General features: G+C 52.2%; 12 protein-coding genes across 12 annotated transcripts; 6 read left to right on the top strand and 6 right to left on the bottom strand.

The window, feature by feature from the left end:
• Positions 1-233: 233 nt before the first annotated feature.
• BD324DRAFT_127127 (pre-mRNA splicing factor component-domain-containing protein) lies at positions 234-3,220 on the bottom strand. The gene is made up of 7 exons (XM_022011977.1): positions 3,087-3,220; positions 2,951-3,034; positions 2,501-2,888; positions 2,295-2,442; positions 2,195-2,228; positions 425-2,155; positions 234-367 (listed from the first exon to the last, which is right to left on the bottom strand). The coding sequence occupies exons 1-7, from the start codon at positions 3,087-3,089 to the stop codon at positions 272-274; spliced, it is 2,484 nt and encodes an 827-aa protein (XP_021868935.1). The 5' UTR covers positions 3,090-3,220; the 3' UTR covers positions 234-271.
• BD324DRAFT_127122 (hypothetical protein) lies at positions 3,079-5,045 on the bottom strand. The gene is made up of 2 exons (XM_022011976.1): positions 4,794-5,045; positions 3,079-4,741 (listed from the first exon to the last, which is right to left on the bottom strand). Exons 1-2 carry the CDS (start codon positions 4,952-4,954, stop codon positions 3,352-3,354), a joined length of 1,551 nt encoding a protein of 516 aa, XP_021868934.1. The 5' UTR covers positions 4,955-5,045; the 3' UTR covers positions 3,079-3,351.
• A 1,300-nt stretch (positions 5,046-6,345) lies between these two features.
• BD324DRAFT_583115 (peptidase S24/S26A/S26B/S26C) lies at positions 6,346-6,891 on the bottom strand (the record flags this gene model as incomplete). The annotated part of the gene is made up of 1 exon (XM_022013595.1): positions 6,346-6,891. One exon carries the CDS (start codon positions 6,889-6,891, stop codon positions 6,346-6,348), a length of 546 nt encoding a protein of 181 aa, XP_021868933.1.
• A 149-nt stretch (positions 6,892-7,040) lies between these two features.
• On the top strand, positions 7,041-9,151 carry BD324DRAFT_634500 (hypothetical protein). Its single transcript, XM_022016737.1, has one exon. It carries the CDS (start codon positions 7,152-7,154, stop codon positions 9,084-9,086), a length of 1,935 nt encoding a protein of 644 aa, XP_021868932.1. The 5' UTR covers positions 7,041-7,151; the 3' UTR covers positions 9,087-9,151.
• Positions 9,152-11,022, bottom strand: BD324DRAFT_634498 (hypothetical protein). Its single transcript, XM_022016736.1, has 4 exons — positions 10,610-11,022; positions 10,407-10,524; positions 10,133-10,342; positions 9,152-10,070 (listed from the first exon to the last, which is right to left on the bottom strand). The coding sequence occupies exons 1-4, from the start codon at positions 10,956-10,958 to the stop codon at positions 9,290-9,292; spliced, it is 1,458 nt and encodes a 485-aa protein (XP_021868931.1). The 5' UTR covers positions 10,959-11,022; the 3' UTR covers positions 9,152-9,289.
• Positions 11,023-11,151: 129 nt separating this feature from the next.
• BD324DRAFT_634494 (opioid growth factor receptor conserved region-domain-containing protein) lies at positions 11,152-12,601 on the top strand. The gene is made up of 6 exons (XM_022016735.1): positions 11,152-11,369; positions 11,450-11,615; positions 11,669-11,682; positions 11,746-11,867; positions 11,932-12,001; positions 12,063-12,601. Exons 1-6 carry the CDS (start codon positions 11,168-11,170, stop codon positions 12,440-12,442), a joined length of 954 nt encoding a protein of 317 aa, XP_021868930.1. The 5' UTR covers positions 11,152-11,167; the 3' UTR covers positions 12,443-12,601.
• A 141-nt stretch (positions 12,602-12,742) lies between these two features.
• On the top strand, positions 12,743-14,374 carry BD324DRAFT_127013 (hypothetical protein). Its single transcript, XM_022011975.1, has 5 exons — positions 12,743-12,906; positions 12,971-13,609; positions 13,659-14,093; positions 14,157-14,291; positions 14,353-14,374. Exons 1-4 carry the CDS (start codon positions 12,786-12,788, stop codon positions 14,225-14,227), a joined length of 1,266 nt encoding a protein of 421 aa, XP_021868929.1. The 5' UTR covers positions 12,743-12,785; the 3' UTR covers positions 14,228-14,291; positions 14,353-14,374.
• Positions 14,375-14,655: 281 nt separating this feature from the next.
• On the bottom strand, positions 14,656-15,146 carry BD324DRAFT_652950 (hypothetical protein; the record flags this gene model as incomplete). Its single annotated transcript, XM_022018583.1, has 3 exons — positions 14,656-14,709; positions 14,783-14,851; positions 14,922-15,146. 3 exons carry the CDS (start codon positions 15,144-15,146, stop codon positions 14,656-14,658), a joined length of 348 nt encoding a protein of 115 aa, XP_021868928.1.
• Positions 15,147-15,623: 477 nt separating this feature from the next.
• BD324DRAFT_652949 (hypothetical protein) lies at positions 15,624-16,419 on the top strand (the record flags this gene model as incomplete). Its single annotated transcript, XM_022018582.1, has 4 exons — positions 15,624-16,097; positions 16,171-16,224; positions 16,277-16,291; positions 16,363-16,419. 4 exons carry the CDS (start codon positions 15,624-15,626, stop codon positions 16,417-16,419), a joined length of 600 nt encoding a protein of 199 aa, XP_021868927.1.
• A 77-nt stretch (positions 16,420-16,496) lies between these two features.
• Positions 16,497-17,024, bottom strand: BD324DRAFT_634481 (hypothetical protein). The gene has a single exon (XM_022016734.1). It carries the CDS (start codon positions 16,796-16,798, stop codon positions 16,574-16,576), a length of 225 nt encoding a protein of 74 aa, XP_021868926.1. The 5' UTR covers positions 16,799-17,024; the 3' UTR covers positions 16,497-16,573.
• Positions 17,025-17,136: 112 nt separating this feature from the next.
• BD324DRAFT_634480 (hypothetical protein) lies at positions 17,137-20,088 on the top strand. The gene is made up of 4 exons (XM_022016733.1): positions 17,137-18,364; positions 18,429-18,556; positions 18,607-19,482; positions 19,538-20,088. Exons 1-4 carry the CDS (start codon positions 17,586-17,588, stop codon positions 19,648-19,650), a joined length of 1,896 nt encoding a protein of 631 aa, XP_021868925.1. The 5' UTR covers positions 17,137-17,585; the 3' UTR covers positions 19,651-20,088.
• A 366-nt stretch (positions 20,089-20,454) lies between these two features.
• BD324DRAFT_582891 (RmlC-like cupin domain-containing protein) lies at positions 20,455-21,750 on the top strand (the record flags this gene model as incomplete). Its single annotated transcript, XM_022013586.1, has 4 exons — positions 20,455-20,765; positions 20,935-21,114; positions 21,199-21,367; positions 21,442-21,750. The coding sequence occupies 4 exons, from the start codon at positions 20,455-20,457 to the stop codon at positions 21,748-21,750; spliced, it is 969 nt and encodes a 322-aa protein (XP_021868924.1).
• Positions 21,751-21,763: the final 13 nt, after the last annotated feature.

Raw genomic sequence — 21,763 nt, 5'->3', positions numbered from 1 at the left:
CAGTGAAGAACACAAGCACAAGGTATGGGCGAGAACAACAGTTGATCGGTTGGTCGAAGGTCGCTGATCAAGAATGATAATTTTTGCAAGCATCAACAAAATTTCCCACTTTCGGGTCGGACCACCATCCTAACTTGACATAGCTCAGTGGACTTCAGTAAGGCTCTCACGCAGATTCTTGCGCAGATCTGTACTTGGGCAGTGCGACAGGTCCATGATGAATGCATCTATGCATGCATCTACATGTACACGATGTATCAAAGTTGGCCACCTACTCCCCATTCGCCTTCTCCTCATCACCGTCTTCCTCTCCACCCTGAGCGTCGAGGGCAGCCTGGGCAGCAAGGACGACTTTATCTTCCTCGAGCTAGTTCGTGGTTGTCAGATATAATGATCCGCACGCTGAGTCGCCAATGGCACTCACCTGATCGATGGATTCCTGCAACGCCCGCCTCTCATCGTTCATCTCGGCGTATTGAGCTTGTAGATCCCTCTCGCGACGTTCGAGAACAGCCACCTCTTCTCGTTTCTTCTCCAATCTACTCGGGGCAGCTGCTTCCTCTATGACTCTCAGCATGCTGAACGTCTCTAAATCCCGCTGTGTAGCGTGAATCTCATTGATGATTTCTGTTATCCCGTTCCTGGCTTTCGCATTGAGTGCTTGATATCCTCCAAGTTGCTTGGCGAGCTTCTTTTCGGCTTTGAGGGCTCTGGTCGATTCGGCAATCATACGATCCCGGGATCCTTGGATCATGTGAAGATACGCCGCAGATAGCTCCGGTGGAGAAAGCGAGGCTGAATCGACCCACGCGGACGTGCTTGGAGAATACACCATGCCGGCTCGTTCGGATGCCCAGTCGTGCTCGAAAGCGGACTCATCAATGTTGGAGCCAATAACAACTCGAAGTTGCTCATCATTGGCTCCAGGTAGGCCTAGCGCCAGAGCCAGCTCATGGTGAATAGCCGACTTGGCCGAAGCAACGTACTCGTCTTCAGGCATGTCATACTCGGAGATCTGGACACCCGCCGTAGACGTTCCAGGGATGGGATGAGCGAGTGAGTCGTGACGCATCAGGTTCGCCATTTCAAAGTTGATCATCTGAACAGCAGAGGTGAGGTCTTCCGCAGCTTCGTTGAGGAGCTTGAACATTGTCCGAACGTCGACATTGGCCGGTCGAGGCAATCCACGCTTGACGACTGAACTTCTCCGTTCCAACTCGAGCTTTTCTTCCAGCTCTCGTGCAGCTTTCAATCTCGCGTCTCGCTCCGCAGCGTCCTCCTCCGTCATGACGACTGGTTCCTCCTCCTCAGGCTCTTCTTCGTCCTCTGCCAGCTCAAAGTTGTTTTCTGGCGCTGGGAGATTCTTGAAACCGGCTTGCAAAGCTCGTCGTGTAGCTGCCAATCGGATCTTCTCCTCCCTCGGGGTCTCGCCGTAGACGGAATCACCATCATTGATGCTCAGATTGTCTCGGTGTGGTGTGCGGGCAGGAGTGGAGCCGATCCCACGAGCAGACGACATACCTCCACGAGCAGGGGTAGCCAATGGATTGGGCGTGGCAGCTACGCCGTGTCGTGGTGTGGCGCTCTCGAATCCTGTCCCATCATGTTGGCCGTGTAGCGGTGTATTCTCTTCGCCAAGGAGCGGTGTTTGTTGTGCTGTCATATTTCGCAAATTTCGAGCCTCTGCCATGATATTGTCTTCCTGTTGAGCTGTCCGTGGTGTCCTGGCCATGCGAGCCTGTCCCAGACTCTCATAGTCTCCAAGTAGACGTCCAGTGGCGTCGTTGCCTCCGGTGACTAACTCCCTCGCGCTCTCTCCGGCCTGACCAATCTTGACAATGTCCTCCAATTCCGCCTCTCCAACTTGAGGCACAGGTAGATTGAGTTTTCTCCGCCTGATGATCTGCTCCTGTTCCTTGAGCTTCTTTATCTGAGCCTCTCGAGCCGCGACGAATTGAGCCGTCTGATTAGACTTTCCGTCGTTCCCTTTGGACTTCTTCTTCTTCTCCTCAATCTCATCCAGCTCCTGTTTCCGCTTCCCTTCTAAGGCTTTGAGAGACTGGCCGACGGGTGCAGCGTAAACTTTCGATCGCTCGTCGGTCACATCGTAGAAACCAGGTTGAGGTTGTTTTTCGAATGGAATATCTGCGTTGTACTGTGGACTTCAGCAAATGTCCACAATTGGGAATCTCACATCCATGCCCTTCTTCTTCGTCTTTGCTCTCAAGCTGGTTGAAAATTCGTCAGGAATCAAGTCTTGTCTCCTCGGTTGATCTGTTGTTCTCTCTGCTCACTTGATACCAGCCGCTTTGAGCTCTCTCTTCTTTTGTAAGAACGCCAGACGTCTAGCCTCCTCGAGCTGCCTCTCTCTAGCTTTCCTCTTTGCCTTCTTGCCCTGCGTGTTTGCCAATCTAGCTCGAGCTTCCGACAACATTTCCTTTTCTGAGGAACAGATAGAAAGGCGTTTAGCTCAGTCCCGACGAATTCGATTCAAACCCACCATCATCATCCATATCAATAGGATCAGGTCTCGCCGCCCTAGTCTCTGGATCCGTATCGATTTCTCCGGGCCTCAGACCCCTCACATCCACGGAGGGTTGACCATCTAGATTCTCTCCTGCTCCCAGACCCAACTCCTCATTATCCTTCGCTTCAGCATCATCTAAGAGTTTCTGATATCGCTCCAGACATTGAGTCGCTGTCCTTCCGACTATGGGCGCTATGGTCCTCCATTGCGTAGGCATCAACTTGGCCAAGTGTAATAATTTCTCATCTTCCGTCTTGGACCATTCAACTTTCTTGATGGATGGATCTAGCCACTCGTACCATCTCGCCTTGCATTGCTTCGGCGTCTTTCGGACCAGTAAAGAAGATATACGGGCCCATTGCTTAGAATGAATGTATCAGCTGAGACTTTCGTGAAGACAAACTCGATCAATAGGGAACTCACATTCTTGCCGTACTTTGAAATGGCAGCTTTGAGGATCTCATCCTCAGTGTTTCGCCAAACACCTCCCTTGATGATGATCCGGACCTTGATTGGCGAGTCAGCGTGCCGTTTGGATCGAGCTCGGTGCAAGCCTTACCATACTGTCCAGTAGCCCCCAAGCTGCTTGCTCACTGCACAATGACTATTATGGTTCGTTCAAGACGAGCAAAGCGCATAGGACTGAAGACGGAATCAAATATTTTCGGCGATTCTCAGCCTGTGGCGAATTGACTTTCAGTCGCCACCAACCTCGCACCATTGACCGACCGACTATATCAAGATGTGTGTATATATGATTTCGAGATTAAGCATGTCGGCCTATACTTCCCGCGCTGTATTGTCTGGCTACGCATCTCCCCGCCTCATTCAGCATACAAAACCATCTTTTGATCCTCTGTCCTCATCCATTCTCTTAATTCACGATCATTCCCAATCTCCCTGTATTGCCCTCCATCCGGCATGGCCATGGTCGTACGACACTTGAGTACCTTTATATCCGGTCCTAATCTCGCTCTGACTTTCTCGAACAGTTCCGCATGCGTCACATGTGGATGCACACGCAGCGCGATCAGATCATCGGTCGATCGATCATAGATCTTGATCTTGACATAGGCCGGTTGAGAATTGTTGCCGAACGACGAGGATGTTGTGCCTGTCGAGGGACCAGGATCACCCGAAGCGGGTCTAGAAGAAGAAGTCATGGGCGAGATACCACCCGCTGGACCTCCAACTCCACCTCCACCACCCCCGCCACCTCCACTAGCTGAGCGGAGTGATGCTGCTGATGGCGCACGATGATCGTTCGATGACGAGGAGGCATAACGATCGTATGAGGGTTGTCTGCCATGACCTTGAGATGAAGCTGCCTGACCATTCGACGGTCTCTTATCGTCTATACGCGTCTCTGCTAATCTCTCTTCGAGATCGCCCATGACATCTGACCTCGAGATTTCTTCGCAGTAATCTCCGGATTTTGCCGCGAAGAATGTCCTTAAAAGCTCGTTTCGGATGATATAGGATCCTCCTCGTGACTTCAAATCCAGTAACGCCTTGACATACATGTCGAGCTCTTCTCGTCGGTACTCTGTCAATTCGTCGTCTACTTCGTCATCCACTGGTCCAGGCATGTAAGGCAATATGCGCTCCGGTGGCACTTCACCAGAGTTCCTCGGTCGACCGGCTTCGAAGGGGAATGTATCCAGGAGAGATATCTGAAAGTCGTAAAAGTCTTCGTAGGTCCGATAGAGAGACAGAGTGTACGCCGGTGCAGAGGTCTCATCGGGGAGGAAAGTCACGTGAAGTCGAAACCAGTAGTTTCCCGACTCATTGTGGAATGAAGGGACGGATAATGCTGTGAGGTCGCCGGGTGGAAACATGAGATCTTGCTCGGGTCGATAATGCGGTCTCGGGCGTCCTGTCCCACCCGATCCACCAGATCCACTCCCTGAATGACCGAGATTTGACTGAGATCGAGATGGAGGGATCGTAGATGAGGATCGAGGCGGCAGAGCGGTTGAGGCTTGTTGTTGCGACGGCTGCTGCTGAACAGGTTGCTGTTGTTCGAGATCAAATCGACCTAACGGGATCGCAGCTGCTTTATACTCGGCTGTCGCCTTTTTCCATTCCTCCACCATAGGTATAGCATCTGGTTCAACGTGGACCGGTTTCCCAGTAGCAGGATCGCGAATCTCCACAAATGCAACGGGAATCAGTCCCGGTCCTCCTAATCGGCCGATAGGCTTGGCGACGAACCTGATCGACCGACAAATCAGCCTTTCGTACAAGCGTTCGGTGAAGAACTGACCACTCATGATTAGACTGCGCTATGACCATGATGGGTTCTCCCTTTTTCGCATCCAGCTCGTCCGGTCTCTCCGCTTGGAAATCGTATATGACCACGGCATAGATTGGCTGTTTGCCTGGAGGTCCCCTTGGACCCGGCGCAGATGGTGCTGACATTGGCATCGGGGGAGGTGATGCCACGCGTGTGGACGGTCCAGTCCTGAAATAGAGTCGTTATCAGGACCGGGCTGCAAAACGATGGTCCGGTCTATCCAACTCACGTCGGGTTGGAATTCCTTCCTCCCTTTGCGAACTCTTCGAAATCGGATTTCGGTACCAAGCCTCGAGAGCCAGTAAGAGGGTCTAAGAGAGGATACGATAGTGAGAAGGAGGGGGGGGAGCGAGTGATCGCATCAGTGAACGTCAAGCATTGAGTAGTCGAAGGCCTGCGCCCGATTGCAACACTCACTCAACGCTTCGAACCATCCATCCCGCTCTCCCGTCACGTACCAAAAATCTCCCGCCGTATAGCTCAACTCCTGGGGGTTGGTACTACGATGGCTCCTCAATGCCTTGATCACTTTTTTCGGCGGTGCTACCTTGTCCGATGGTCTGCCAATTGGGTTCGCAAATTGACCAGTGGATGGCGAAGGGTTTGATTGTCTATCATTGATGGATCTCCGAAGAGACTTCATCGTGTGGGATTTACCTTGGCGGCACTGATTTGCCCAAGTCGAGAGAAACGATCTCCAAGGTGTTTCAAGACACTATACTCCACGGGTTCCGAGGATTACCTCCTGGATGGACAGCAGATGATGATGATAGGAATTGGTCTCAGTCGAGTATGGAATGGAAAATGTTCACCACTACTCTTCATCAATAACAAGGACAGCGGCGGCGGCCCAAACGCGTTTTAACCGAGACGGAAGCAATTCTTCTCTCTTTTTTTTTGGTTTGCGCCGTGTCTATTGTCTGGAGCAAACGAATGTACTGGATTGTAGATGGCATCGCATGGAGATGGGGACTCTTAGGGCCATAGAGTGATGCATCGAGAACTGGTCTGATGCAGATACTATTTGTAGCTGTCACCAGGACGAAGGGCAAAAGGCTGCAGCCCTCTCTCAAGCGACTTACAGACCACATTCGACACTCACACGACCACGCGAACATGATGGACTGGCCTCACTCGATCTCCAAGCACGCGCTGAACCCTTTTGATAATCCGGCGCCACGATGACCGGCAATACAGGATCCGTGGGACAGTAGGAGCATGAAGCCTGGCTGAAGGTGATGTAGGCCCCGCTGCGAGAGGATTTGAGGGTTGGGAACGAAAATATCTTCGAGCTGACGTGAGGTCCGAATCGGCGGCGTTGCGAGGACGATGAGGGACACCACACCCGAGGTAGTAAATAGTAATTGACATTCCGTGTTGTCTGGGCGATGGTCGTCTCGGGGACACATGCCGTCCAGAGAAACGCTCACAGGGATGCGGTCAGCGGATCTGTTTTGGCTCGTGCTCGAAACGTTTCCAAGGCAGTGGCCAGACCTATGATCTCAATTCATCAAACTGATCATTATCGGTAGACTTTGGTCTGACGACTCACTCTCGCCAGTACTTGTCCATGAACCATAGCCAGAGGTACGGGTCCATAATCTCTTGAATCCGTCGAATTGCTCGTATTGTCTCCAGCTAGCCAGACCTGACCTTTCGGTATCGTTACCCACGTCCTGTCCTCCATTCTTTTCTTTCTCGCTAACCCCTCTCCACGTCTGGGATCCACCTCGATGATATCGCCCGCGATCCCAATGACTCGCTTACAGACAGTTGCTCGTGGGTCCGTCGGACTAGCTGCAAAGACCACATCACCTCTCGAAATCTGCTTTTTGAATGGGAGCCATGACGGTGACCAGTAAGGTATAGGCGATGTCAAGACCCAATCGCCTTTCCAGTTGATCGTGGGCATCATGGAGAATCCATCGCAAGCTCTGATTTCAAAGATGGTCGTTGTGAAGAGTCCGACAGCTGCAAATAGTTTCAGAAAACGTCTGGCAAAGATGAGACTACGTGGAAGACCAAAACGAGAGATCGTGAATGGACTGCTGGCCACTCTACGGCTCATCCTTGGTGTCGTTGTCAATCGTGTACACTTGGTGATGGCCTTCAATCAGAAAACCGTCCGTCGGTGTCCAAAATCCCACGTGGTCTGACTTTCGCCACTTTGTTGTTGCGGACGCTGGAATCTTCCTCCTTTAGTCTATTCCCGCCCTTTGTCATCGAATAACGACCGAGACCCAGCTCAGCAACTGTCAACGAGCGAGATCGACTCCCTTCAGATCAAGTGCACATGACAGACTCAACGGGATTCCTCACTTGATTGTCATGTCCAGCCCACCGAGAGATCCATCGTCACGCGGTGGATCGAGTGACTCACCCGTCCGAACTCCACCATCAATCGGATCGGCAACGACTACCTCCTTACCAGCGGCAACGACAGACACGGCTGACACGATTGTAACTAATGAAACTGCTGAAGAAGGTAACAATGCTCGACCTCCACCAATACCCATGATGATACCTGGACCAGGTGGTCACATGCATCCCATCTTTCCTATGGGGATGGGGTTCGGACCGGGTGGTATCATGTTTGGACCGCCTCCACCAGGTTTTCATCCCCCTTTTGCGAATAGCGCTGGACAGCCGCTTAATACTCCATCATCAACCGGACAACCTGATCTAGACGCGCATCCTGCCCCGGGATCAAACACCACTCCTGGCTTCACCTTCTTCATGTCTATATTCAATGGTCCGCCACCATCTGAACAACCTGATCCGCAAGCGGCAGAGGAGCTCATCCGATCCTTGCCACCCATTTCCAAAGGTCTATTCGATCGTGTCAACATGGTGGTTTCAGCTGAACAGAAAATGGATGGAGACGTCGATGAAGAACCAGGATGGAAATGTGCGATCTGTCTCGAGGGTCTCAACGAAGAGACGATCCAGAACGATAATGATATTGGGATCAAAGGTTTGCCGTGTAATCACCTCTTCCACTCTGGATGCCTTCGACCATGGTTCGAATCGCATCATACGTGTCCGACTTGCAGGCTCGATCTGGACCCTTTACATACGCTCAGGGGTTCGACACGGACAGGCGGTGGGAGATCCAGACCAGGTCCAGGTGGTGCTGGACCAAGAACACATCCATATGGAGGTCGACCGCCGAGTGAGAACGTCGAAGGACCTGACGATACTGCTCCAATTCCTCAATTCACCTTTGTCTGGCATATGCCCGTGCCAGTTCCGACCCTGACGCTGACGGGTGAAGCTCCTGGTCCAGACGGTGCCTCACCGCCTGAAGGTTCTCAAGCGAATCCTTCTACTCCAACGACTGCTGAGGGACCACGTACTCCTGCTCAGCATTTCCCCCCAATACCATCCGTCTTCCTCTCACCCCCTACGCAGACATTCGATATCCCACTGAGATCGTCTCCAGCTCCAATGACACGCAACGCCAGCGATGGGGCTGAATCATCATCATCCGCCGCTGGGCCCAGTAGCCCGTCATTCACGTCTCAAATGCCGGGATCTTTCCCCGGTGGTGGTCGACCACTACCACAAAGACGAGTGCATATCAACATGGAGACCGTTCATAGGCACAATCCAGTTCAAGTAATACCGGCCGCTGCAGATCCCTCGAACGGGAATCTTCATGGATCTGAGGCAGAAGCTCCGCGAGCACCTATCATCGCACCGTTCTTACCTCCAGTTCCGACTTTGAGTCCATTCCCAGCGTCTCATGTCCGTCCACCTCATCCCATCCCGCATTTCCAGACGGTCATCAACATTGGTAATCCTCAACCTCCTGCACGTTTTCATACCACAGCAGCTACGCCGCCCAACACACAGGAACCATCAGGCGAGCCGTCGCCAACACTTCCGCAGACGAAAGCTGTGATTCGGGAAACACTCGACGCATGGGTCGAAACGAGGGAAAAGGCCTTGGGATGGAGATGTGATGCCCCGATATGCTTCAAAGCGCCGACTTCGGATCACCCAGAAGTGGAAGGTGATCCTGAACAGACGATTTCCATTCTTTCCCCGTTACAAGTCGCCGAGTCTTCTGGCCAGGACTTTGAACTCCATTCGTGTGAACATAGATGGCATAGATCTTGTCTAGAGACGACTGTAAAGACCTCTGGAAGGTGGAATCCAGGAAACGATCAGCACAAGGTTTGGGTCCGATGCGATAGATGTAGGAAGGATGGCTGGATACCACGTACAAACCCCGACGCTACCTCAGAGACGTTGGCATAGATGGCCAACAAGGCTGGAACAGAATGTTGTATTTTAGCATCGTCAATACTCTTGTAACGCAGCATTTCATCCATTGCATAGCATCAGCGTGGCTTGATCTGTCCACTGTTCAGTGGAAGATATTCCTCTATCATGCGGCTAATCTATGTCGACCGGTCCTCATGCAACGTCCTTTTGGGAGGCCCTATGAATGCTTTACAAGACTACTGAGCCCCTGCACCGATCCTCTTAGCTTGATCATCACTTGGTGAGCCTTGCTCCGCCTCCAATCGCTGCCGCTTGTTCCACTCGCTAGTGTTGACGTGGTGGATGGTCAAAGTGGAAGGTACACCCATCTTTTCGTCCGTCTCCAAAGACTTTCGTTGTAACTCCTCCCAGGCCTCTTCAGTCATCATGTAATGAGGTGGATAGCTAGGAACCCTCTCGCGAACTTTCCAAGGACCAGACGCTTCGGCTGTCGTGAATTGGAACACGACATTATCGATCACTCGACTAGTCTCGGTGTGTCGAGGAAGACCTTGTACCGATTTGAGACTCTTTATACCAACTCCTTCGGGGAACACCATATCACCCTGTTGTCGATGATGGAGATCGGTAGCGAGTTGGTATTGGTACTTCAACATGGCATCGCGGTATTCCCTAAGCTTCCAATCGGGGACTCGCTTGCCCGGAGCAGCGGTAGGAGCGACAGGCAGCTCGGGCCTGGCAGAGGTTTCGACTGTCGTAATGGTCTGACGCGCACGGCATGAGATATCATGTATAATGGTCGTCTGACTCACCTGTTCCGTGTCGAATCGTACACAGACTTGAAAATACGCTGACACGCCACGCTCATCCTCGGACGCTAATCTCATCCAGAGCAGTTCGGGCTTTGCGAATTCCTTGGTTACTTGCCAGTCTACAATGCGATTACTTGACATGAGCACATGACCAAGCTTGATGGCAGGATTGACAGCAACCTGGTCGAGAAGAGCAGTATCTCGGCTGGAGAGATGACACCGTCAGAGGAATTCACATCCCATTCGAAGTCTCAGCTTGAGACTCACGATGCCAAAGCCTCGTTGTAGATCTTCCACTGATCGAACGCTCTCGCCAAGTACGAAGCATATCGCATTTGCGGTTTGTAAGCGATTTCAGGGGCATCCGTTGCTCCTCGCTTCATGAGCCAGTGCTTGACCTTTTGGTACGGGTTGAGTACACGAGGGACGTAATCAGGTTTCAACGCATTGATCGTGGCACCTTCCGCCTGTGTCGCCCTGTATAAGTGCGCGTCAGTGACCAAGACTCATCAATGCGGTCCGAGCGCCATCAAATTCTCACATATTCATCGTTATATCGTCACGCATCCATCTGTGACGAAGATGTCTCCAGAGGTTTCCAGGTGTCGTCAGACCTTTCAAGATCATGTCCAGAGTCAGGGGAGCGTACGTGAGATCATCTAGTTCACCCATAGAGTCAGTCCGATGGCAGATCACCAATGACAAGGGGGGAGTGGCGCGGAAAAAAGGACTGCGGTGACCCACTGAATAGAGGAAAAGATAATCCGGCATGCCTTCGATGAAGTTCAGCCTGAATTCTCTTCTTCTGAGAAAATTGCTGCATCGTCATTTCCTGTTTCGCCATCCTCTCTTGGAACGCCGATTGCTTGGTAGTTCCCTTAGAGCCTGCACTCTCTGTCGTGGTAGAAGCATGACGGAATGCTGAAGAAGTAAAGGATCGCGAACAGGTGATGGAGGTAGGGACAGGTTCAATTTGAAAACGATCTTTTGGACGATGGCTGGGTCGTCGTCCTCCTGCATCGATATGGACGAGGGAGCTTATACTTCGACGGGAAGAGCTCGCTCGGAGTACCATGAAGGAAGAGGACGACATGGTGGATAGAGGAGAGTCGAGTTCCTGTGCTCGAGCAGAGGTCGGTATCACTGTTCAATGAAGTGCGGACGTTGGGTAATTTGGAACATGTCGAGTCCCAGAATTTACTTACCTAAGCAATTTTTACCACGTGTCTGCGGTCCGGGGATCGCTTGGGTGGAGGTTGACCATCATTTGGTCTGCCAAACCGTACATTGTCTACAACATACATGTCGAGTGCTGTACGTAGAATACTGTGCTTCACTGCGAATCGAAGAAGAGCAGCTCAGATGGCGAATAATATCCACCTACCATTCTCGGGGAATGGATTCATACTGGGTGATCCGAGCGGTTCTTCGATTGCCTTTCAATCCGGTCATCCTGCTTCGGCAGACTACAGCGAAATAAGACGGCTAACCAACCGTCCGCAAGGTCAGCAATGTCCTTGCTGCGCCACGCCCTCCACCAGGCTACATTGTCCCCCCGCTGATTGTTTTCTCTGCTCCTGTCAGATATCGACGATTTCCTCGCTGAGTATCCTGATCTCACGCCAGACCTCGAGTCCAATGTCAACCTTGACTTTTACCGTGGGACGGGGAAAATGCAACCTGGGAACATGGCATACGAAGAGTTCATGTCGGCTTTCGAAAAGGACTACGAGGAATTAGAACTGAATCAGTGAGTCTTCAGTGAACCAGTCGAACTCCATTTTGGCTGAAGGCGGTATCCAGCGGGTACATCCAATGTGAGCTGGCCGCGTTTTTTTCTGACATATCCTGGATGATCTCTGAGAGACGTTCACGTTCAGGGCTCTTCCCGATCCGTGAGAAGGGTTTGAACTATCAATCGAGACCGCTTCAACTTCATGAGATTCAGATGATGAGCTCGGATAGAGCCGTCTTGGCGAGACTTTTACGCTCGTATAGGATGGTGCGTTTGATATAGAAGAGAGCAGATACGATGCCAAATGTAGACTCGCTCACTCCTTCTACAGATGCTCGCTTTCTACGGGATAGACTTCAACAACGGCCATCTGCGATTGACAGTCGATCATCTTGAGCGATGTGAGTGGACGCTTTCTCAGCATTGCATGCGATGGCTGCTCACAATTTACTTTTGCACCAGTGTTTAACCTCTATCATCACCCGCACAACCTCCTCCGCATAACCCGTATCCTCAAATGTCTGTCTGAATTCCCTCTCCTCAAACCTCACGTTCCTCTTCTCATCTTGTTCTTCACGGCCCTCCACTCGGAAGGATATATCGATCTCTCTCCCGCCCCACATCATAACATGCACGGCCAGAGCTTGGACAATTGGTGGTCTAATTGTATACGGGATCAGGACTTGCGGACAAGAGTCAGGCGTATTGTCACGGAGAGAGGACCATGTGCAGGTTTTCGATGGGGATTTGAACAATTTGATGATTGGTACGCTGGGTGTCAGAAAGGTTGGACAGGTGCTTTGGGAGGGTTTCTTGACGACGAGGGGACCACTGGTTCTTAGGCTCCAACTTGGGCTGGCGTGGCACGGAAATGTAGATCGGCTTTGTCTAGTGGCACTAAATGCTATCGTTCAGAAGGATCTCAATTTAGCAGCTGGAACGTCAGCGTGGGTCAAAGAGGAGGACATCTGCTTTCGCCCTTTGTCCCTTCTCCATCTGTGCCCTGCCGCCTTGCGTCAGCGCCAGCGCACAGTTGAAAAGTGTACCAGCTCGACGCGACGGGTCTCATCATACCATTCGAGGTTCAAAACAATTTACGTAAAGAATTCTGTCGATGCTGCCCGATCATTGGATTAGTTGGTCTTAGTCCCATCCCTCTTACCTCTTTCCCGCCCTGTCTTAGGAATGTCAGAAAGTCATGACGGTTCAGACTCAGTCCATGGCCTTGGACCTGGCCCTTCTGACCTAAGACAGCTCCTAGGGAGACCCTTGGCAATCACAATACACGATGGACGCATGTTCATCGGTGAGTCAGGCAACCTTCTCTCTGGGACCCCCCCGGTGCTTCATGTTGATCGTTGGACCTTCAGGCTACTTTCACTGTACAGACAGAGACATGAATATCATCTTGAATGATACCGAGGAGTTTCAACCTGCTCCGAGGACCAAAGCGGAGGTTCTTCAGAGAGACAGAGAGGAAATTTGGTTACCTCGTTCAGAGAGATTGGAAGGAGAACCCGATTGGTCATTCTGGGCGAATTTGGAGAACTTCGGACCAGCCGTTACCAGTGGAGAGGAAGCCAAGGGTGTGCAAGGAGAAAATTCGGGATCAGAACGTGGGGACACGGAGCAAAGCCTGGGTAGTTCCAACGACGTTCAAGAGATGGTGGCAGCTCTGGAAGACACTCGAGTGGATGGGCAAGGGAGCGAACGGAGGAGCAAAGAGACGGAGACAACCTCGCTAGCCTTAAAGGATGATTCGACAATCAGCGATATTCAGCAAGCGGTGAACCTCAAGACCGTCTCAACTACAGATGCCGCTCACCAACCTCATGAATCCTCAAACACTCCCTCTTCCTGCTTTACACACTCCTCTGAATCTGATTCCAGCTCCAATTGGATGCAGACTCTTCAAGGCTGGACATGGGGATTTCGACGTGGTCCAGGCCGATTCACTGGAATGATCATGATTCGTGGCAAGGACATCATCAAAATTGAGCTTGTCCACGGTGAGCAGGTCGACGTCCAATCAGAATTATAGCTTTGAACACCTCTCTGGATCCTTTCATCGAATCCAGTCAACCATTGGTCTCGGTTCGCGTCCGCATTCACACATGCAAAACAAGAGGAGGCGCTTCTGGCTGGCTCTCGCTCAGGTCATGCACTATTCTCCCAGGGGCTTTTCACGTCGTGCGCGGCTCTGCACGACGGACGTCTGCCCACTGCGCCTGGCTATGAACGGAAAGACTCTCTCCTTTCAAACGCAGTCTTCGAAGCTGTCCCACGCTTCGTCTATCCTTACGATTCTGGGAAGTCTCTCCAACGAAGCTTGGTCTTCTGGATATAAAACCCGGCGCCTGCAACGTCGGATTGGCACCTTCTGCACCCTGGTACTTCACCACTCGCCGCACCTGAACGAACTTACAAAACCCTCAAGCGAATCATCAGCAATGTCCAGTAGTGGAATATGCAAGGTCGTCAACGACATAGACGGTGAGCATGTAGCATTCGTGGTCATGTCCTCGATCGCTGACATGGATGCACCGTTGTTGATAGTCCCGCATGCGGCCTATGTCGATTCTTCTGTTAATCACAGTTCCTGGAATAACACCAGCTGCGACCAGTGATCCACGACCAATACGGGTTTCAAGACGACTTATACAGCGAGCGAAAGGCACCCACTGAAGAAGCGTGGGTTCACGTCTGTTTCCCACGCATTTGCACTTGGACTAATGCTCACGGATCCGTCTAGACTTGCTGTACTGGTCCGAACGAAGTGCGGACGGAAGTACGACTTATGTCAAGGAGTAAGCCGAGAACTCAAGGTGGGGGATACAGCTTTTCGGACATCACGGCTTGCTGACAAGTCTCACGGTCAGTAAGCATTGCTCCCCGAAGTCGAGCTCGTACGCTTCAAGGAGAGACATCTCTGTGTTTCCATGAGATCCCTCGAAGATTCGCATGCATGTCGTTCACTGGCATTATCTCGTAAGATCGTTCGACTGGTGGGATATGTGTGGATATGGCTGAACAGCGAGCTTTTTCACTGGTTGCCTCACTCGCCGAGCGCCTCGATGGCTTCCATGATCTTGCCTTGGACCCTGGCCCACTGTGTGAGGTCAGCACTGGTCCTGGCACGACTCCCTGCATTCCAGCTTCATCCGTCATGGAAATGACCTCACCTTGTTCGTACATGATTTCACATCTCTCCCAGGGATCTGAGCGGCCACTTCGTCCCATTTCACCCCGGTCTATGGTGTTTTCCTCTCAGCACATGTCCATGTCCATTCTACTCGTGGTGGCGTGACCTCGGGGACTGACCCTTTTCGGACACATGATGCTGTAAAGCATCCTTAGCTCTTCGCCGAACCACGGTCCAGTCTTCTTCCCTTGCACTTCTCCGCTGTCTCCTGAGCTCGACGATTCGGATTTGACCTTGGCGGGTGATGATGTAGCTGCTTTGCCTTTGGCCTTTTTGGACGGCGTGGTTGGGGACGTATCGGAGGGCGAAGAGATGTCCGAGCTGTCTCGTTTCTTGCCTGCCATGGTCAATCACGAATCAAGTGAAGGGCGTGAGGGTGTGAGGGTGTGAGGGTTGTTTTGACGCAAGGAGTTGAGGATAGGAACGTTGAGATGGGAAGAATGGTCAAGGGGGCAAGAAGGAGAGAGATGAGGGATGATTCGATGTGGTGAGCATACACTACTTTGCCCCATTGTTCACTTCCTTGGAGACGAAGCGATATCCTAGGCCACACCGTCGACATGAGGCTTTGGGATCCCTGGTTGTCAGGCACAGGGTATCGATGATGACGAGAGCAAAAAGGTTGTGGACGGCCGCATCGCTGGGTCCTGTAACCATGTACCAGGAATGGCTCCCATGTCGATTCGTCTTTGGATAGTTGACACTAAGCCTCACTTCTCGAACTGAAGATTGTCAGCCCGAGATCCACAGAGCATCTTCAACCCCTACTGGCCCCCTCCGCAACACTGCACAAGGCCATGGAGGTTGATCAGCCGCCACAGATGTCCGCACCTATCTCGTCATCTGGTGATCCTGTTTCCCAGTCCGCACATCCTCGCCAACTTCACAAGACACCCCACATCAAAGCTCGCACATCTATCGGTCGACCTTACCCTATTCCAGGGATCGGTCCTCGAAAACCTGGATGGTCCTCGTCAGACTTTGTCACGCCCGATCGTACGCTCAACCGGTTGACGCCAGTCATAACAGGATCAGGCAGAAGTAGCAGCTTGGCTATCGTGGTGGACTCTGAATCAGAAAAGGAGCGAGAGGCCGAGACGAGTCAGCAGCAGCCGCCTTTGACGAGAAGAACGCGTGGGGAAGGGGCAAGGCGGGTCGATAAGGGCAGGAGGACAAGCCCTGATCAAGTCAGCAGCAGGAGAAGGGAGATCGCTTCCAACCAGGGAGGTCGAAAGGCTCGTGCTTGGACCCGTGAGGAAGTGAGAGCATTATGGGACACGATGTTTATCGTACCGGTGAGACAAGAGTGGCAGTAGCCGTATCAGTATGTATGTTCTAGCCACGCTGACGCTTGACACATATCATCAGACCCGGATCGATTGGGAAAAGGTATCTGCACGTGTACCACAGAGAGACAAGCTGGTCAGTTTCGTTCTTCTCCCCTATCGCTTGATATGACATGCTTTCTTCTCAGAGCTGCAGCAACAAGGTGAGCTTTCAATGTGGCGTGGGATGCCCAATCGCCATCTTCTACCTGACCTGACACCTGTTTGGCGCAAGTGGCGATACGATCTCTTACCCAAAGTCCAAGCTTTCATCGATTCTCTCGGAGACTAGCTTGATGGTGCCCCAAGGGAAGTGCATGTAGCTAGAATGTATGACCCCCCCCCCCCCCGAAGGAGTGACATCTCTCGTGCGCCGGAGATGTTGATCAGAAGAGAGAGACAGAGACCTGCTGCCACATCGTTGATCCCCGCCCCTGACGTACATCTCACTGCAGAAACCTTGTCATGGGGGTCACCCTCTTTTTCCCCTTCGCTCTCTCTCTCTTCGTGAACCAGCCCCTCTCTCTCTTCCGCTTCTCCTTCGGAGACATTCGGGCCGACACCCAAGGGGGGAAGGCGGAGGAAAGTACGGATATTAGAAAAGCAAGAGAGAAAGGTAATAGTGTATTTGAATTCTGTTCTTTATCAAATAAAAGGGGTATCCTAATCATCTATATCTCCCCGATTCAGGCACGGGGTGTGTGTCATATGGCAGCTGTCAGTGTACGAGTTCTCACGCAGCTGCAGCTTTTGCTAGACACCTGTTCCTATCGCAGCAGCAGCAGCTCTCTGTTCCCGCTTTTGAGACTCAGCTACTGGACATTTCCCCGTCACAGGGCAGTAGCAGCGAGTAGCAGTGGCACTAGCAGCGACCCCCCCCCCCCCCCCCCCTCCCCCAAATATTATTCCAGCAACTCTGAACGGCAGGCGAGAAGGAGAAGGAAGAAAAAAAGCCCCGGGGCAAATCCCCTCCCCCCATATGATCCAGCCACTGTAAACGGAAATAATACATACTTCAAGCAAACCAGTCTTTCCCATTTTTTTGACATCATGTCAGTCTTGGTGATAGTATCAGCAGCAGCAGCAGCAGTGGACCATGCTCGAGTATCGTTGAGAGAATAAGGGGTTTGGGTCCGTCTCTCGCTCTCTCTCTCGAACCTGTCAGTCAAGCTTTCGTCATCATTCAACTCTATCCGTGGAATCCTGGAGGCAGTGCTGCTGGTCTTCCACCACCAACGTTCTTTTTATACACCATTCATCCATTCACTTTTTCCCATACAAAGCAAGAGCAGCAGAAGCAGCAGCAGCAGCAGCACGAGAAAAATATTGGGATCTGCTAGGACCCTGTAGCTGTTGCGCAACCCTTTTCCATCTGCGCTAGCAACTCCCCTCCACCCCCCTCCCCCCTTCTCCCTTCTCCCTTCCTTCCCCCCCCTTCCCCCAGAACATCCCGTCACGATGGCTGCGAATAGCAACGTTTCAGGCGGAGGTGATCAACCAACTTCACCTGCAAATACTACACCTCAACCTACGACAGACAACGGTGGTGGTGGTGGTAGCGGCAGTGGTCAAGGAGGAAGTAACAACTCCCCCACTCAACAACAACAGCCAACGACTTCCAAGCAGGATAACAACGGCGGTGGTGGTAATGGCGGTGGTGGGAACAATGGAGGCACAACGAGTGTGAATTCTTCACCTACTGCGAATTATACGCCTCCCTCAACGACCACATTGACTCAGATGAGTAACAACCCTCCGCCTCAGAATACCTATACGCCACCTACGACTCAAGCGCAAGGAGGAAACGGTGGTGGTGGTGCTGGGCAACAACAGCCGCAGACATCGACGCAGAATAACAACAATTACCCCATGCCTCAATCATCCAGCGCAGCTGTTGGGGACCCGATAAGGGGTACCTCTGCCGCTGTCTCATCCTATCACCCTTCATCTTCCATAGCATCCTCCTCTTCCACCTCTCATGTACCTTCGTCCTCCTCCACCATCTCATCCGCCATCTCTTCCGTTCACCCATCTTCCCTATCTTCAACCCAGTCATCTTCCTCCTCGTCCAGTGCCGCCACAGCATTGTCCAACGATGCAGCGACCTCGACGAAAAGTTTTAGCAAAGGTGAAATCGGGGGTATCGCAGGAGGTGCTGCGGGCGGTGTGGCCCTCCTCGTCTTGATATTCCTCTGCTGGAGAAGAGCCAGAGATAAGAAGAACTGGGTACCTCCACCGTGAGTAGTCTCGTCGAGCTATGGCTCAGCCTGGCCTCATTACTGACATGGCGTTCTCTTCAAGGCCACCCCGTGAGATGGCCTACAACTCTCAGTCCATTTCCAGACACAGAGCCAGCGTTTCGGGCATAGTTCCCAGTGTATTCGAGCCAGCCGGAGCGGATGTCCATCGTCAATCTTCCTACTCTACCCGTGAGTTTACCGCACCACCCAATCTGTAGCCCTTGCTGAGCCTTCCTCAGTGCTCGCTGCGAGACCTTCCTCTCAGTTCGCTCACTCTCGCGATCCCTCGACGTCAGGATACTATTCTACATACCCCATCGCAACCCCATCATCAGGGTCAGGGGAACCGACAACATCCCCGTTCATGGCGCCCGTGTCAGCTTACACTCCTGCCTCTGAACCATCTCCACCATTGAGTCACGACTTGTCGCCGGGCGGAGGCATCCACGCACGATCAGCCTCGACCGATCTCGGCAATCTCGCTGGCGTAGGTATCCCCGCTCACAGGCTCTATGACAGCGAGTCCCCGTTCCATCGTCCTGGTCCGCTACCTCTCGCGGGCGCTGCTCGACGAGAGACTGACTCTAGCTCTCAATCCGGCTCATCGTCTGGTCGATCAAATCCACCGAGACACAAGACGTCTGTGGATAGATTGAGGCACGAAACTTCACGATCGAGTCTGGCAGGAAGTAATGGTCCCGGTGCCTTGCCCACTTTCCCGAGTGGCGGGACTGGCCATTCGTCTCGAGCTCCATCTCCATCCCTTCCGAGCGAAGGCGAACCCTCCTCCCGAGCGACTTCCCCGAATCCATCGACTTATACTCCGAGCCATGCTCACTCTTTCAACGGGATGGCGCCGAGGCAATACATCTCCAGCTCTCTGTCGCCTTTCCCTAGACCCTATTCGACCATATCGATGAACACCATCGGTCCAGTCAATATCAGCGGAGCGCCTCATCAAGGTAGACGCATGATGCTACAGATGCCTGAGCTGCTCAGTTCACCGAGACCGGATGATGGGAATGATTATATGAGGGAGAGGAGGAGTATGGAAGGGACCAGCTCCTCGATGGGCGCTGCCAGGAATAGGGAGCATCGATTGTCTGCCAATTCAGGTGAGTCGCGCCGGCGGCAGTTCCGTTGCACCCCTTTGTTGATGCTTTTGGACAGACTTTGGACCCGTTTCACCTCAGCGAGGTGGTCATCGTGCCAGTTTACCGCACAGTCAGTCCGCGTCTTTCTCGGGCCACCAATCCAGGTATACTGGAGAGCGAGCGGTCTGAACGGTGGGCCCACCAGTTGACATATCGGCTCCTGCCTGAACTTTGGCGGCACATTCGTCTCGATACCCTGCATAACTCTACCGCATGATTTCCCCCCAATTCCGCTCCTCGCCAGGATCTCAAGGAAGACACTCGGTCAGAATCTCTCATACAAGGACATTCTATTGCTTCTCTTGAGGCTTACTGCAGCCTTATTTGTACATTTGGACAGACAAAACCACATTCGGCTCAAAGACCGGCCCACCGACCCACCGACCCACCAATCCTTCATTCGTAAGGTTAGCATTTTTCACCCGCCTCAGCCAACATCTGTCGTCCCTGTCCCTGTTACTTTTCACTTTCGCTGCTGCATGGCGTCTCATAGCGAGATTGCTTCCAGGTATAATTCTGAGGAGGATCTAGGCGCCTCGTGTCTCAATGCATCATCTCGCCTGTGTCCGTATCTTGTTATGAACCACTCTTTGTCAGATGGGTACTTTGATTCCTGCGGAAGTGCATCCCGACGGAAGGACGGAAATTACTACTTTTGGTCACGAGTTCCGACGGATGACCAAGAGATTAGATTAGCCAACACTGAAGGGAGATCTCGCATCAAAGGCTCGACAAAGCTTGCTTTCTCTTGTTGTCTGGAATGTCCTAGCGTCTCCTCATCATCATATCAGCAAGAGACATATATATACAGGCAACTGACTCGCCTTTCAAGCATTCCGTCTCCTCAAAATTTGCATGAACCGATTCTCATCCACAACCATCAAATCTATTCCTCTTTTGTTCAGATCAACGACACCAATTGCATCTCGAGCCATGTCGTCCTCTGCCACTGCCAATGTCAATGCCACCGTGACAGGTCCCAGCTCATCAAGCTTCTCTGGTCCCTCGCGTTCTGTCCTCAAGAATGTTTACGCGGATGAAGTATCCGAAGGAATCGGGGCTCGCGTCCGGAGGAGTATAGGGTCACGATCTCTTCGAAACTTGTCGCCATTCCTCATGCTCGATCACTTCATGATACCGAAAGGTGCGGGATTCGGAGACCATCCTCATAGAGGACAGACGACCGTGACGTACATCTTGGAAGGGGCAAGCGAACACGAAGATAGTATGGGCAATCGAGGAACGTGAGTGTGTTGGTAAGGTGGGAGAGACTTCGAGGGTACGATGAGCATTTGGAGCATTGGGGGGTTGGTCTTCTCACAGGCTTCCTCCCATCACCCTGCCACCTCCCATTCTGTCCCCCGTGTTAAGGACGGCGGTCAGATAGATTGGATACTGATGTCGTTTCTGTAGACTCCGTCCTGGCGACGTTCAATGGATGACGGCGGGCCGAGGCGTAGTGCACGCCGAGATGCCTCTGTTCGACCCTGACTCAGCTAAAGCCGTACCGACTCGTGGATTTCAACTGTGGATAGACCGACCACAAGCTCAGAAGTTTATCGAACCGAGCTATCAAGAGAAGAAAGCGGCAGAGTGAGTCTGTTTGTCTCACGCTCAAGTGCTCTCTGTCTTCGTCGTTGACCTGAGGCTGATCTAATGCCATTTTCCCCAATACAGTATACCTACAGTGAAACGAGATGGATACGAGATCAGCATCATCTCTGGTGAATCTCACGATGTCAAGGGATTCGTTAGGCCAGTCGGAGGCTGTTGGTATTTTGACGTTAAACTCTCTAAACCTGGCGTCAAAATCCATCAACCACTTCCAAAAGGATGGACAGCTTTCGTCTATGGTGAGTGACTCCTGGGAGCATACATGACCTTAGAAGCTACGGATGCTTACATTCCCCTCTAGTCTAGTCTGGTCAATTGCAAATCGGGGACGAGCCTTTCCCGTATGACCCATACAACTTGCTCGTTCTATCCCCGGATGAATCTGGAGTCACCCTTACCCGGCCTGAGAAATACTCCAATGGTGCGGCAGTAGATGAGGAGACCAAGTTCATCCTCGTCGCGGGTGAACCTTTGAACCAGCGAATCGTCCAATACGGTCCGTTTGTCGTCAATACCGCTCAGCAGGTCCAAGATGCGTTTGAAGATTTCCAAGAGGGGAAGAATGGATTCGAATCTGCGAAAGGGTGGAGCAGCGAGATTGCAAAGCACATGTAAGGTGTGTTAGAGG

The sequence above is a fragment of the Kockovaella imperatae genome (assembly GCF_002102565.1).
Source record: "Kockovaella imperatae strain NRRL Y-17943 chromosome Unknown BD324scaffold_13, whole genome shotgun sequence".
NCBI classification, from domain to species: domain Eukaryota; kingdom Fungi; phylum Basidiomycota; class Tremellomycetes; order Tremellales; family Cuniculitremaceae; genus Kockovaella; species Kockovaella imperatae.
Note: the sequence above shows the minus strand (reverse complement) of the source record. Positions and strands in the feature narration are given on the sequence as shown.

Bases quoted from the DNA above. Each gene is read 5' to 3' on its own strand.
- BD324DRAFT_127127 (XM_022011977.1), bottom strand. The intron at 2,889-2,950 runs GTGAGTTCCCTA...ATTCATTCTAAG, and splicing joins TTTCAAAGTACGGCAAGAAT to CAATGGGCCCGTATATCTTC. The intron at 2,443-2,500 runs GTGGGTTTGAAT...TCTGTTCCTCAG, and splicing joins TATTGATATGGATGATGATG to AAAAGGAAATGTTGTCGGAA.
- BD324DRAFT_127122 (XM_022011976.1), bottom strand. From the start codon at position 4,954: ATGCCAATGTCAGCACCATCTGCGCCGGGTCCAAGGGGACCTCCAGGC. The intron at 4,742-4,793 runs GTCAGTTCTTCA...TCGGTCGATCAG, and splicing joins GCGCAGTCTAATCATGAGTG to GTTCGTCGCCAAGCCTATCG.
- BD324DRAFT_634500 (XM_022016737.1), top strand. From the start codon at position 7,152: ATGTCCAGCCCACCGAGAGATCCATCGTCACGCGGTGGATCGAGTGAC.
- BD324DRAFT_634498 (XM_022016736.1), bottom strand. From the start codon at position 10,958: ATGTCGTCCTCTTCCTTCATGGTACTCCGAGCGAGCTCTTCCCGTCGA. The intron at 10,525-10,609 runs GTGGGTCACCGC...TGGGTGAACTAG, and splicing joins ATTATCTTTTCCTCTATTCA to ATGATCTCACGTACGCTCCC. The intron at 10,343-10,406 runs GTGAGAATTTGA...GCACTTATACAG, and splicing joins GACGATATAACGATGAATAT to GGCGACACAGGCGGAAGGTG.
- BD324DRAFT_634494 (XM_022016735.1), top strand. From the start codon at position 11,168: ATGTCGAGTGCTGTACGTAGAATACTGTGCTTCACTGCGAATCGAAGA. The intron at 11,868-11,931 runs GTGCGTTTGATA...CTCCTTCTACAG, and splicing joins TTTTACGCTCGTATAGGATG to ATGCTCGCTTTCTACGGGAT. The intron at 12,002-12,062 runs GTGAGTGGACGC...CTTTTGCACCAG, and splicing joins AGTCGATCATCTTGAGCGAT to TGTTTAACCTCTATCATCAC.
- BD324DRAFT_127013 (XM_022011975.1), top strand. From the start codon at position 12,786: ATGTCAGAAAGTCATGACGGTTCAGACTCAGTCCATGGCCTTGGACCT. The intron at 12,907-12,970 runs GTGAGTCAGGCA...TTGGACCTTCAG, and splicing joins CGATGGACGCATGTTCATCG to GCTACTTTCACTGTACAGAC. The intron at 13,610-13,658 runs GTGAGCAGGTCG...AACACCTCTCTG, and splicing joins CAAAATTGAGCTTGTCCACG to GATCCTTTCATCGAATCCAG.
- BD324DRAFT_634481 (XM_022016734.1), bottom strand. From the start codon at position 16,798: ATGATTAGGATACCCCTTTTATTTGATAAAGAACAGAATTCAAATACA.
- BD324DRAFT_634480 (XM_022016733.1), top strand. From the start codon at position 17,586: ATGGCTGCGAATAGCAACGTTTCAGGCGGAGGTGATCAACCAACTTCA. The intron at 18,557-18,606 runs GTGAGTTTACCG...AGCCTTCCTCAG, and splicing joins TCAATCTTCCTACTCTACCC to TGCTCGCTGCGAGACCTTCC. The intron at 19,483-19,537 runs GTGAGTCGCGCC...GCTTTTGGACAG, and splicing joins TCGATTGTCTGCCAATTCAG to ACTTTGGACCCGTTTCACCT.